Genomic DNA, 12022 nt, shown 5'->3' with positions numbered 1-12022 from the left:
CTACTCTTAAATTTTTTATAAAATATAACAAGAGCACTTAAAAAAGCCAGTAAGTAGAAACCCACATTCATTCACAATCTGTATTATATATTCTGAATACTGCCTGTATTTTAATATCACCCATTAAGTGACACATTTGTGGGAATTTTTTTTGGCATTTAATCTAAATGCTAACAAGTGAGAGTGACAGTGAGTCACTGAATGCTTTAGTGGAAAGATATTTAACTATGATCCTTTCTAATTTGTTTAGTAACAATCCAACTAGTACTTACAGCATTCAATGATGCTAAAGACAAAACAAAACTGAAATAATCACTACTGTACACATCTCTATTCTTCATAAACTTGAGGTTTTCATCTCTCACCATCTAGAAAAGAAAATTGGTAATTATTTTTAAGAAACAGGGTAAATTATTCAGTATGGAGAAGACATTTTTACTGATATGTTAGGTAAAATGCGTGCATAAAAACACTTCTCTCAAGCCTTCAAATTTTTAAAAAGGAGAGAGGAAAAACTTCCTTTCAAAGATAAGAAGTTGTAAAAAGGTGAATTATGATTCATTAAACCAAATTCTTCTGGGGAATTCAGAAAGACCACCATGTGAAGGACAACTGAATTCTAACCTGTTAATCTGAGTGGAAAGGGACAATGAGAGCTTTCCCAAGTACAACCAACCCCATGCTCTCTGTGTATCAGATGCTCAATTCTCTCTCTCAATCAAAGACTCCATATTTTTCTTAAATCTTTTGATTCTGGCTACTTAGCTTTTGATTACTTCGTGTATAAAGTCTGGACTGGGCAGCTGGACAGTCTGAATTTAAATCTTGGCTCTGTGACATTGGCAGATCATTTCTCTTTTCTAAGCCTTTTCTCCTTTTCATCTGAAAAATGGGAATAAAACCTGGTACTCCACGAGAGTGTTTTAAGAATTAGGGATTTGTTTAAGCATGTAGCACAGAGCAGGTATTCAATAACTAACGGTGATCACTGTTATATTAGTTTTACCCAAAGGTTATGAACCTTATTTTTCTCTCCAGATTCAATAAATTAATTTCAGCAATATGTTTCTGCACTGCCCACTCCCTCCCTCTTTTTTTTTTTTTTTAAGATGTTGGGGGTAGGAGTTTATTAATTAATTAATTTATTTTTGCTGTGTTGGGTCTTCATTTCTGTGTGAGGGCTTTCTCTAGTTGTGGCAAGCGGGGGCCACTCTTCATCGCAGTGTGCGGGCCTCTCACTATCGTGGCCTCTCTTGTTGCAGAGCGCAGGCTCCAGACGCGCAGGCTCAGCAGTTGTGGCTCACGGGCCTAGTTACTCCGCGGCATGTGGGATCCTCCCAGACCAGGGCTCGAACCCGTGTCCCCTGCATTAGCAGGCAGATTCTCAACCACTGTGCCACCAGGGAAGCCCCCTCCCCCTTGTTTATGTGGGGCATCACACAGCAGGTCAGTGACAGCCCTGGCCAATCTTGAGTCTGTTGCCACCTCTGTGACAAGGTGGGTCAGAAGACGTGGCGCTAGAGGTACACCTACGTCCACAAGAAGGCTGGCAGGAGTAGTTCTGGACCCACGAGATAGATTTTGACATTTATCTGGATTTTATCCCTTAGAACTTTTTTTTTTTTTTTTTTTTGCGGTACGCGGGCCTCTCACTATTGTGCCCTCTCCCATTGCGGAGCACAGGCTCCGGACGCACAGGCTCAGCGGCCATGGCTTACAGGCCCAGCCGCTCCGCGGCATGTGGGATCTTCCCGGACCGGGGCGTGAACCCGTGTCCCCTGCATCGGCAGGCGGACTCTCAACCACTGCACCACCAGGGAAGCCCCCTTAGAACTTTTTATACAGTTCTTACCTGGTATATGCGAACAGGCATCTTCTCCACAAAGAGTCCTTTCTTCTCACCCTTTTTAACCAGCTTGGTTAGAATAGAGAGCCGGTCATTGTTAGGCCTATGGGGCCGAGGAGATGACTGAGGTGAAATTTCTGGTGAAGATGGTGCTGACCTAAGAGATGGAATCAGAAAAGTGTTTGTCTAGAATAAAATAGCTATTGTTTTAGTAGTTTGCTACAACCGGATAAACTTAACATAAACAGGGTATTAGACTTAAACTGTATACTTTCCTGATCTAATGTATTAAAATGCAAATTCACAGAAAACAGGACCTTTAAAAAAACTTTTCAGACAGTGCTGGTATAGTATTTATTGGGTTGGCCAAAAGGTTGGTTCGTTTTTTTTCCATAAGATGGCTCTAGTAGCACTTGGTTGTCTTTAACTTCATTCAGAACAATTTTGTTAGACTGTATGTGACAGCTGTTATATCAGCGTGTATTTAAAAAAAGACATCAAAATTGGTGAATTTTTGTGTAGCCATTTTAATATTGAAGATGGAAGAAAAAAAGCAACATTTTTAGCATGTTATGCTTTATTATTTCAAGAAAGGTAAAAAAAGCAACTGAAATGCAAAAAAAAGATGTGTGCAGTGTATGGAGAAGGTGCTGTGACTGATCGAACATGTCAAAAGTGGTTTGCGAAGTTTCATGCTGGAAATTTCTCACTGGACGATGCTCCACGGTTGCGGAGACCAGCTGAAGTTGACAGCAATCCAATCGAGACATTAATTGAGAACAATCAACATTCTACCGCGCGGGAGACAGCCGACATGCTCAAAATATCCAAATCAAGCGTTGAAAATCATTTGCACCAGCTGGGTTATGTGAATTGCTTTGATGTTTGGGTTCCACGTAAGTTAAGCGAAAAAAAACCTTCTTGACCATATTTCCACATGCGATTCTCTACTTAAACGTAATGAAAATGTTACGTTTTTAAAACAAATTGTGACGGGTGATGAAAAGTGGATACTGTACAATAATGTGGAACGGAAGAGATCCCAGGGCAAGCGAAATGAACCACCACCAACCACACTAAAGGATGGTCTTCATCCAAAGAAGGTGATGTTGTGTATATGATGGGATTGGAAGAGAGTCCTCTATTATGAGCTCCTTCAGGAAAACCAAACGATTAATTCCAACAAATACTGCTCCCAATTAGACCAACTAAAAGCAGCACTCGACAAAAAGCATCCAGAATTAACCAACATAAAACGCATAATCTTCCATCAGGATAACACAAGACTGCATGTTTCTTTGATGACCAGGCAAAAACTGTTACAGCTTGGCTGGGAAGTTTTGACTCATCCGCCGTATTCACCAGACTTTGCACCTTTGGATTTCCATTTATTTCGGTCTTTACAAAATTCTCTTTATGGAAAAAATGTCAATTCCCTGGAAGACTGTAAAAGGCACCTGGAACAGTTCTTTTCTCAAAAAGATAAAAAGTTTTGGAAAGATGGAATTATGAATTTGCCTGAAAAATGGCGGAAGATAGTGGAACAAAAGGGTGAATACATTATTCAATAAAGTTCTTGGTGAAAATAAAAAATGTGTCTTTTATTTTTACTTAAAAACTGAAGGCACTTTTTGGCCAACCCAAAACTATGCTCTGGACATAAAGTGTACTCAATAAATGAGATTTTTAAAAAAATCTCAATTCTAGAATGAAATAATTTCTATGCATATTTCTGAAAACAAAATAACTTCTTGCCAAGGAAATAATGACCAGGTAGCAGCAAGAAAAAAGGTAGAGGGATTTACTTATTTTCTTTTTAGAATTTCTCTCTAGCTTAGCTAATTACCCTTAAATCCCAAACAGCATACTCTGAAGATCGCGGTATCACCTACTGCAATCACACGGCAAATTACACAGAGGAGAAACTCACAGAGAGAGGTCCTCAGCTTCCTGCCGCACAACGCTGACTCGACTTTTCTTTGGTAACACAGGGGAGTTCTGATCAGACACCCTTTGGTAGAAGAGCATATAGGCGTTCCAGTATCTTCGGCGTACATCAGTATATGGGTTCGCTTCATAATGAGACAATAAGAAAAATCTCTTTGTAAATAAAAATGGTGTTTTGTTTTTTTTTTTGTCTTGACAATCTATAACAAAGGACCTACAAATCCAGCAAGTAATTACTTACTAAATTTGTTAAATGGAAAGCGTAAGTGAAGTGTGTGTCTTTTTAGAGCACTGCTTAAAATCACTCTGAAGGTGATTCAGAGGGGCAGGGAGTAAGGAGTTGTATGGTAGCAGAGTAGGGGAAAGAAGGTATACATTCCGAGGCATGTGGAAATTTAATCAAAAGGCAAGTAACATTTAAAAATAAGTTCTGTGGCATAGGATGGGATTATAATTGGCCTCACTTAACCATTTCTGCATAGAAGAGCCAAATGCAGGTAAATTTTGGCAATGACACTATGTTCAGCTAATAAAGGTTACTGCCATTAGATGCACGACTACCGTGGTCTGGTGTCAAAATCTAACATTGTGGATCTCATACACGTGGAAAAATTTAAATGCCCCTAGAGTATTTCAAAATCAGGTTTCAAAAATGTCAAGGTCTCTGAAAAATATTTCTTCTTCAAATAGCAAATTCTGATGGGATTCTGTGATGTACTTTTCCTTATATTTTTTCTTCTGGGGGTAGAGTTGTGGAAAGATTCCTTTACCACACTGCATAACAAATAAGGTTTTAAAAACACAGGTGCTAGAAATGTCTTCTCCATTAATCACACCTCTACATAAGTGAAAAGGAAATTTGAAAATTTTAGTGGACTACTACCTCTGAAACTATTCTTAAGGTTGAAATTCTTTCAAGTTGTTCTTTAATATTCATTTCTTCCATTGAACTCACCCTCCATCCCAGGGCTGTTGTAAGGAATTATTTAAAAAGAATTCTGTAAGCAGCTTGAACCTTTTCACCCTGGCTATCAAGGAGTTTGTGGACCTACATGGCTAGAGCAGTAGTATGTAAAAAAAAATAGAATCTTTTCTGTTTTTATATAAAAAATACTGCTTCCAATTTGATAGAAAACTATAAATTAAGAAAATAAAACTAATGGAAAATATACATTTGCAAATACTTACTTTGATCATAAACCTTTGGTCTATATTCTCCTCCAAAGCATTCGTACTCTAGGGTCTCATCATTTAGGTCAAATTCTTCTATAACTGTGTCATTAAATTTATACCACTTTCCTTTTCCACATCCCCTAGAGCACAGATTTGATAAAACAAATATTATGAAGTTACAAATCGAACATCCCCATCCCCAGCATTTATCTCTATGTATTGTCTACAAATACAGCAGGTAATTACCATTTGAAAACACCTAAGAAAAATACAGCAACAGTTACTTCAATTTCTTAAACAACTTTTCAAATTGAAGGGATAAAACAATTGCAATAACTTTTAAAAATCCAATATGAAATAAGATCAAAGAACAATGTGAAAGCTTCTTTGCACCGTAATGATAAGTGTGGATGACAAAGTAGGGCAGGGAGAGCAGAGGGGAGATACGGGGGGGGGGGGGCGGGGGGAGGGGGGGGGGGATATAGGAGGGGAGGGGGGGGGGAGGAGGGATACAGGAGGGCAGAGAATGCATAGAAAAGACATAGGAGGATAGGGGTAGCAGAGGAGAGGTACAGCAGGGCAGGGGGAGCAGAGGAGGGACATAGGAAAGCAGGGGGAGTGGAGGAGAGGTACGGCAGGGCAGGGAACGGAGGAGAGACTACTGGAAGGGTGGAGTGAGGGAGCGGTACGAGAACCCCTTACCGCCTGTCCTTGATGAAGGAATAGTAGTGGCCTGCATGTGCCTGCCCACTATGTACAATGACGCCGACAAGTTCATAGTTTTCTGTAAGGGCAACTTTTTTTCGTGGAGATCCTCCACCTCCCTGATCCATATTTCGCCCGTTTTCACCAACTTCCGAAGATGAATCTTGGCGAGCCATTCCTGAAACTGTGTAAGGCTCCATGTTTAGCATCCAGGGAAACTATTTAAAAAGCAAAAAGAGCACAATGTTGGTTAGTAACATATAGGGTCACACCCAGTTACGTCTGTACAAAGAAGAGGGATGTGTTTTCCTAATTTAAGCTAGGACTACCCTCCAATTCAAGTACACAATTTCAGAATGGCTTACAAGTCTAGGAAGGTTTAAGCAGTCTCTTGCTTGAGCATTAAGGAAAGGATTTCACTTCATAGCTGTCACTAGGATGCCTTCTAGAAATGAGGGTTACTGTCTAGAGATCTGCCGGTACCACTAGCACCAGCTGCTTAAGACGAGGGGCTGTGCACTTCTCAGAATGCTGAGACCACAGCCTTTCACATTTTAGATGAAATTTGAAAATATAAAAAGGAAACAATAAAGGGAGCACAGTAATAATGGTTATTAAAAAACCAAGAAAAAAAAAATAAGTTACCCTTATCTGTTCGTCATATTTAATGGAGCGTCCACTCTCCCAGTCAAATCCAAATCTCATCAGGTGGATGACCAAGACACTAGGTAATGACTTAATACAGGTCCTTTTCACTGTTGTTCTCTAAAGAGAAGCAAAACCCAATTATCTCCATGGAGACAATAAAATAACAAAGTAATTAATATGAAGATCACAGATTTCTACAGGGCTTTCCCATCTCTGTGAACACAAGTCATGACACAATTTAATGGCAATAACAATAGGAGCTTAATACTGATCTTACATAAAACATAAAGACGAAGTCCATGAATAACAAATTAATCTTGTGTTTTGAAAAGGGCAAATGTAATACCTTTTCTTTACACTTTTCACAGTAATATGCATTACTTCCCTCTAGAACTTCTCCTCTAACAAACTGGTCCAAAGAAATTTCCAAACTCTGACAGGAAGTAACTCCTAGATTGAGAGCCATGAAAGCTTCCTCGCGCTCATATCTGCTTAGGAAATAACAGAAACACCATATCAGCAATGGAATTTAAAAATCTTGAAATTACCACAATACTTGAGATTGAACACAGAACTATTGATACATTCCTAATCACTATAATTAACACATACCTTCTTTTCATCCTTCTAAAAGTATACCAAATAAAAATGCCAATTTTTGACCACTTAGAATTGCTTAAAATTATGAATTTCAACAAAGAAATTTTAGAAATGGAAATTAATTCCCTGGAAATGTCATCAAAGAAATGTAATTCAATAAACATTTATAGATCCATTAGGAGATATATCTGCAAATCTCTCAATGAATAAAAAATTTACAACATTCTAGAAGAATCATTTAAAAATGACGGTGATTATTTTCTGATGTCAGTGTTATCTTCACTAACCTGTGAGGACAGTCTTTACAGATCTTCTGATCAGAATAGATGCCCTGAAAAGTATTCTTAAAAATTTGGTCTCTCCCCATTTTCTGTTGAAATAAGAAGTTAAAATTTTAGTTGATGCCTCTAGAACTTTTAGGTTGTTTATACAGAATTTTACTTAGACCTGAGCTAAAGCATAGATTTTAATTTAACCAACAAAATAAAAGAAGTCAGCTTGGTAGTTTAAGCTGGGAACTAATGAAAGAATTATAACTCATGAGACCCGCTGCCAGAGTAATGCAAATGGTCAGAAAAGGAAGAGGAGCGCCGTCAGCCACACCGATGACAGGATCCAGAAGGATTCAGATGATCCAGGATGATCCCGAATCCTTCTCCCCTTGCCACAATTACCAAGCTAGGAGTAACTCTCCACGATCTTCTCTTTTTTCTTGTGGATAGAATGCTACAAATTTATGTTATTTTTATTTATTTTTTTGGCTGCGCTGTGCAGGTTTCGGGATCTTAGTTCCCCAACCAGGGATCGAACCCGTGCCCCCTGCAGTGGAAGTGTGGAGTCCTAACCACTAGACTGCCAGGGAAGTCCCTATAGGTTATTATTATTATTTTTTCCCAGTTGCGCCGGGTCTTAGTTGTGGCAGGTGGGCTCCTTAGTTGTGGCTCACTGGCTCCTTAGTTGCGGATCACCGGCTCCTTAGTTGTGGCATGCTAACTCTTAGTTGCAGCATGCATGTGGGATCTAGTTCCCCGACCAGGGATTGAACCCGTGCCCCCTGCAGCAGAACTGTGGAGTCCTAACCACTGGACCACGAGGGAAGTCCCTATGAGTTATTTTTTAAAAAAGAAATGGATAATTTGTGCCTACTGAGAGGAGAAGCAAATGCTGGCAGTGATGGGAAGCTGTCTGTATCTTAGAAGGCAATACCACTTAGGAAGTTTGTGACACATTTTCCTGGATAGAGGTAGAAAGCTTTGGGTCACACAACCACAAACAACTTTTGAACCTGGTCCTTTTGTACCCTTTGACAGAGCAAAACAGCTCTGCACGGGGCCATCAGTTCACCGGTGACAGCAGCACTCCTCTGAGGCCAGGTTACTTCAATGCAGACACAGAGCGTGTAGCCACAAATGGTTATCATTATGGGGTATAGGTTAAGAGTTACATACTTTATCAAGTGTCAGATGAATTAAGAAGAAAATAAATCTATAATCTATAGTGTTCTGTATATGTTTTGATATTCAAACCCAGAAGCAATGAATTACTGTTGTGGTATTAAAGACGATCACTTTCTGATTTGTCAGTTTCATAGTAATCCCAAATCCTAAACCACTGCTCTCATGTTATAGAGTCTGAGGGAGTTAGAGGGAAAATGAAACTTTTTCTACCTTGAGATATTCATCCATCTGATCGATGAGACTGGTGAAGAATTCATATGCATCCTGTTGTTCTCTCACATAAAGTTCTTTGTTCCACATCTTGAAAATCTATGGAACAAGAATTAAATATGTCGTTATAGGAAAAGTAGCAATTTCTGAATATGGTAGAAAAGGAAAATGAAAGAGTCCTTAAATGCTTCTAAAAACCAAGTTTACTATTAGGGTATAAAAGTTTTTACTGACATGAGATTAGCTTGCATTCAGCCATCTATGTTTTTCCTCGGTCCCTTTATACTAAGTCTATGAAACCATAGAGGGTGAGATCTAAGGCCAGGGAACAGAGTTTCTCTCTTAGAAACTAACCAACCTATAGGGGAAAATATAAGGTAAAACATAGTAAAGCAATGTTTTAGAAGAATGGTCTTTATTTAGAGGTATTAGTGAAATTGGCATAAGTTCAGAGGAATAATTTGAACAAATATTTCAAACAGATAAACAAGAATAATGGGAAATAGTCAAAACATTTAAGATTAGCAAAACCCTAGAAATTATAAATGACTATTCTCAACATTGTAATCACTTGACTCAAGCTCCAATGCCAATAAGGATGGTATAGACATTTCTTTTATAGGTTCTTGGCAAGGGGATTAGTCTAGAGTCAATAAACAAGACACTAGAGAAAGAATGCAGCCACACTCCAAATACCTAACACCCTTCAATCTAAAGAGTTACTGGGTAAAATACCTTCCAAAAGTTCTCAGGTACATAGTACTGCAGCTTGCTTTCCATCAAATGCCCAAAGAGAGACTGCACTTGGTAGAATACACTATCATCTGGATTGTCCGTGTCATCATCCACTGAAAGTAATGACTAAAAAGAAATGAACTGTATTAAATGAGAAATATTCAACTGCTTTCAGAAAATCTTGACTTCTGTATGTGTGAGTACCCACTGCTCCTTCAGAATGGTATGTATGTTTGTATATGGCTGTAACTCTGCATATGTTTAGCTTCAATGCTTCCTAGCTGGTGTAATCATGAATAAATCATCTCTTTGAGCTTCTGTTCGATTATGAGAAACTGGAACTAGTAATGCCAGGATCTCTATAAGAAATAAGTGTGACATGCTGACACACAGAATATTCTCAAAACTATTTCATAGCTTTGCTATATCACAAGCTACTAATAGATTATTACAGAATGCTAACGATAGAGTCTAAATATTTCTAAAATACCAAGTGTTAGTAGCTTTATGGAATACAATTTGAGAATAATTGAGGAGTTCAAAAATCACATTAAGTCAAATCCATCTGTCAAACAGGCAGCATATTACCTAAGCAGATATACAAAAATATGTGACTATGAACAATGTCATCTATACAGATTTCAGAAGCTACTAGAGAATCTCTAATTATGTCCAGTTTAGTAAACCCCAAAATGCAATATATGAATATGGAACAGTTCTCAGGCAATGTACACATACATCATTTATAACACTAAACAGGAAAGAGGAAGAAAATCACCTCCGGGAGACCAGGTTGCATATACAGCTGTTGGAAGACTGCATTCATGTAACATGTAGCGCCACCATTCCTCAGTCCCACAAACCCTGAGCTGGACCTGCTATCCACTGGGGGAAGGTACTAGGAAAGAGAGGAGCAGAAATAGAGAGAGAGAATTAGTATCTCTGCCACTAGCACATTTCCTTACAGCTTTATGAGATGTCTGAGAGGAAAAGAGAGACACAGATTTATCCATTCAGTGTGTTACGAGTTATGGTAGCAAACCTATGTTCATGAAGTACCTCTGCAGATGCAATACCAATCTAAAACTACTATCTCAATGTTTCCTTTTAGTTCCTAAAGTACCTCACATATATACGAAGCATGTGCCTATACATCCACTATGTAGTCTTGCATTTAGTCACTTGATTATCATTCGACAAACATTTCTTAAGAGCACAATGTGCCAGGCATTGTGCCAGGGACATGAGAGAGAGCAGAAATGTATTTAGTGCTTGATCTCAAGGAGCTTACATTATAGTAGGGTATACATTAATTAAGTAAAAATACTGATATATATTTACAAACTGAGGTAGTCCCTTTTTTTTTTTTTTTTTTTTTGCAGTATGTGGGTCTCTCACTGTTGTGGCCTCTCCCGTTGCGGAGCACAGGCTCCGGACGCGCAGGCTCAGCGGCCATGGCTCACAGGCCCAGCCGCTCCGCGGCATGTGGGATCTTCCCAGACCGGGGCACGAACCTGTGTCCCCTGCATCGGCAGGCGGACTCTCAACCACTGTGCCACCAGGGAAGCCCCTTCCCTTCCTTTTTTGAGAAGGTGAAATTCTTCTATTGAACTTCCTCTAATAAGCATGCCATTAAGTAAGTACGTAAACACCCTAGCATTTCACTTAAGGATGATCTGTAACAATGTAGATTCCAGGACAGTATTTTTCTAGGTAGAAATCATCTAGAAAAGGCATCTTGGTTACAAGTTCAACATGGCACTTCAATGGATATTGTAATGACACACTCTGAAATGCTATTACAGCAGAATCTTGGTTCTAATCCTATGACCAGAATCATGTTACCTGCATATATCAAGTACGTGTAACCATGTAATAACTAACCAATTCACAAAACCCTGGAGGTCTTCTGGACTGAAAGGAATTGCTAAATATCACATACTTTTCATTAACATTCAACATGCACTTAGAGCAGGGTGATTTCTAAGATCTAATTAATAGTGTAATTTATTTGTAGTCCAAAGCACAGACTAAAAAAAAAAGTTGTAAAATAAGAAAAACTGGTTCATAACAGTGCTAAAAATGTAAGTATTTATATGACAAATATTTTCACTATGCTGATATAATCCCTGACTTATTAAAATAAGATTGTCATTTTAATCTGATTATTAAATAAGTGCATGTAAAACTTAAAGCATAGCATAAAGTAAGCATTATAAACTAAACAGTTCATACCAAAATAGTTCCCAATTTACGCATTCACATTCCACTTTGCAAGTGCTCTTTCCTCTACTTAGAACACCGTTCTCACTTCTTTTCCTGCCTAACTCGTATGTTCCACAGTCCTCAGCTCAGGCATCCAAAGGGATGAGACTGCCTCTTCATGACGTTAGTGGAAAATGCTTTAGAAGTGTCCTCCCACACTCCTGGTCTGGTGTTCCAGGGCATTTGCAGCTCGCTTCCCTCTTGCAGATCCCGACATATACAAAGCTGTCCATGGCTTCTCATGTATGGAATGACCTTCCCACCTTGCTTCAATTGGCTCATCACTCTTAAGGGCTCTATTTTAAATTCCATCATTTCTAAGAAGCTTTCTAAAACACCACCATCTGGTGCTGAAGTGCCTCTCTGTTAGTAGAGCATTCAGGACATACCTCAATCTTAGTGCTGGGTTCTATCTTCATTTCTGAGCTCCAAAAGC

General features: G+C 38.9%; 1 protein-coding gene across 6 annotated transcripts in view; it reads right to left on the bottom strand.

Annotated features, from left to right (window-relative positions):
- USP24 (ubiquitin specific peptidase 24) overlaps window positions 1-12022 on the bottom strand; it is a 148155-nt gene that overhangs the window by 26501 nt on the left and 109632 nt on the right. For 5 of the 6 annotated variants that reach the window (XM_027108408.1, XM_027108403.1, XM_027108407.1 and 2 more), the window contains 11 exons: window positions 10100-10219; window positions 9322-9447; window positions 8587-8685; window positions 7207-7289; window positions 6666-6810; window positions 6317-6436; window positions 5669-5889; window positions 4982-5106; window positions 3777-3918; window positions 1853-2003; window positions 273-368 (listed from right to left, as the gene is read on the bottom strand). In XM_027108408.1, coding sequence (XP_026964209.1) covers window positions 273-368; window positions 1853-2003; window positions 3777-3918; window positions 4982-5106; window positions 5669-5889; window positions 6317-6436; window positions 6666-6810; window positions 7207-7289; window positions 8587-8685; window positions 9322-9447; window positions 10100-10219 — 1428 coding nt within the window. The remainder of the gene's footprint in view (window positions 1-272; window positions 369-1852; window positions 2004-3776; window positions 3919-4981; window positions 5107-5668; window positions 5890-6316; window positions 6437-6665; window positions 6811-7206; window positions 7290-8586; window positions 8686-9321; window positions 9448-10099; window positions 10220-12022) is intronic. The other variant, XM_027108404.1, reaches the window with a different exon arrangement.

This window comes from Aethalodelphis obliquidens, unplaced genomic scaffold (genome assembly GCF_003676395.1).
Source record: "Aethalodelphis obliquidens isolate GAN/ISIS:26980383/991018 unplaced genomic scaffold, ASM367639v1 scaffold9, whole genome shotgun sequence".
Taxonomy (NCBI): Eukaryota; Metazoa; Chordata; class Mammalia; order Artiodactyla; family Delphinidae; genus Aethalodelphis; species Aethalodelphis obliquidens.
This window is presented reverse-complemented; position numbering and strand designations above follow the sequence as displayed.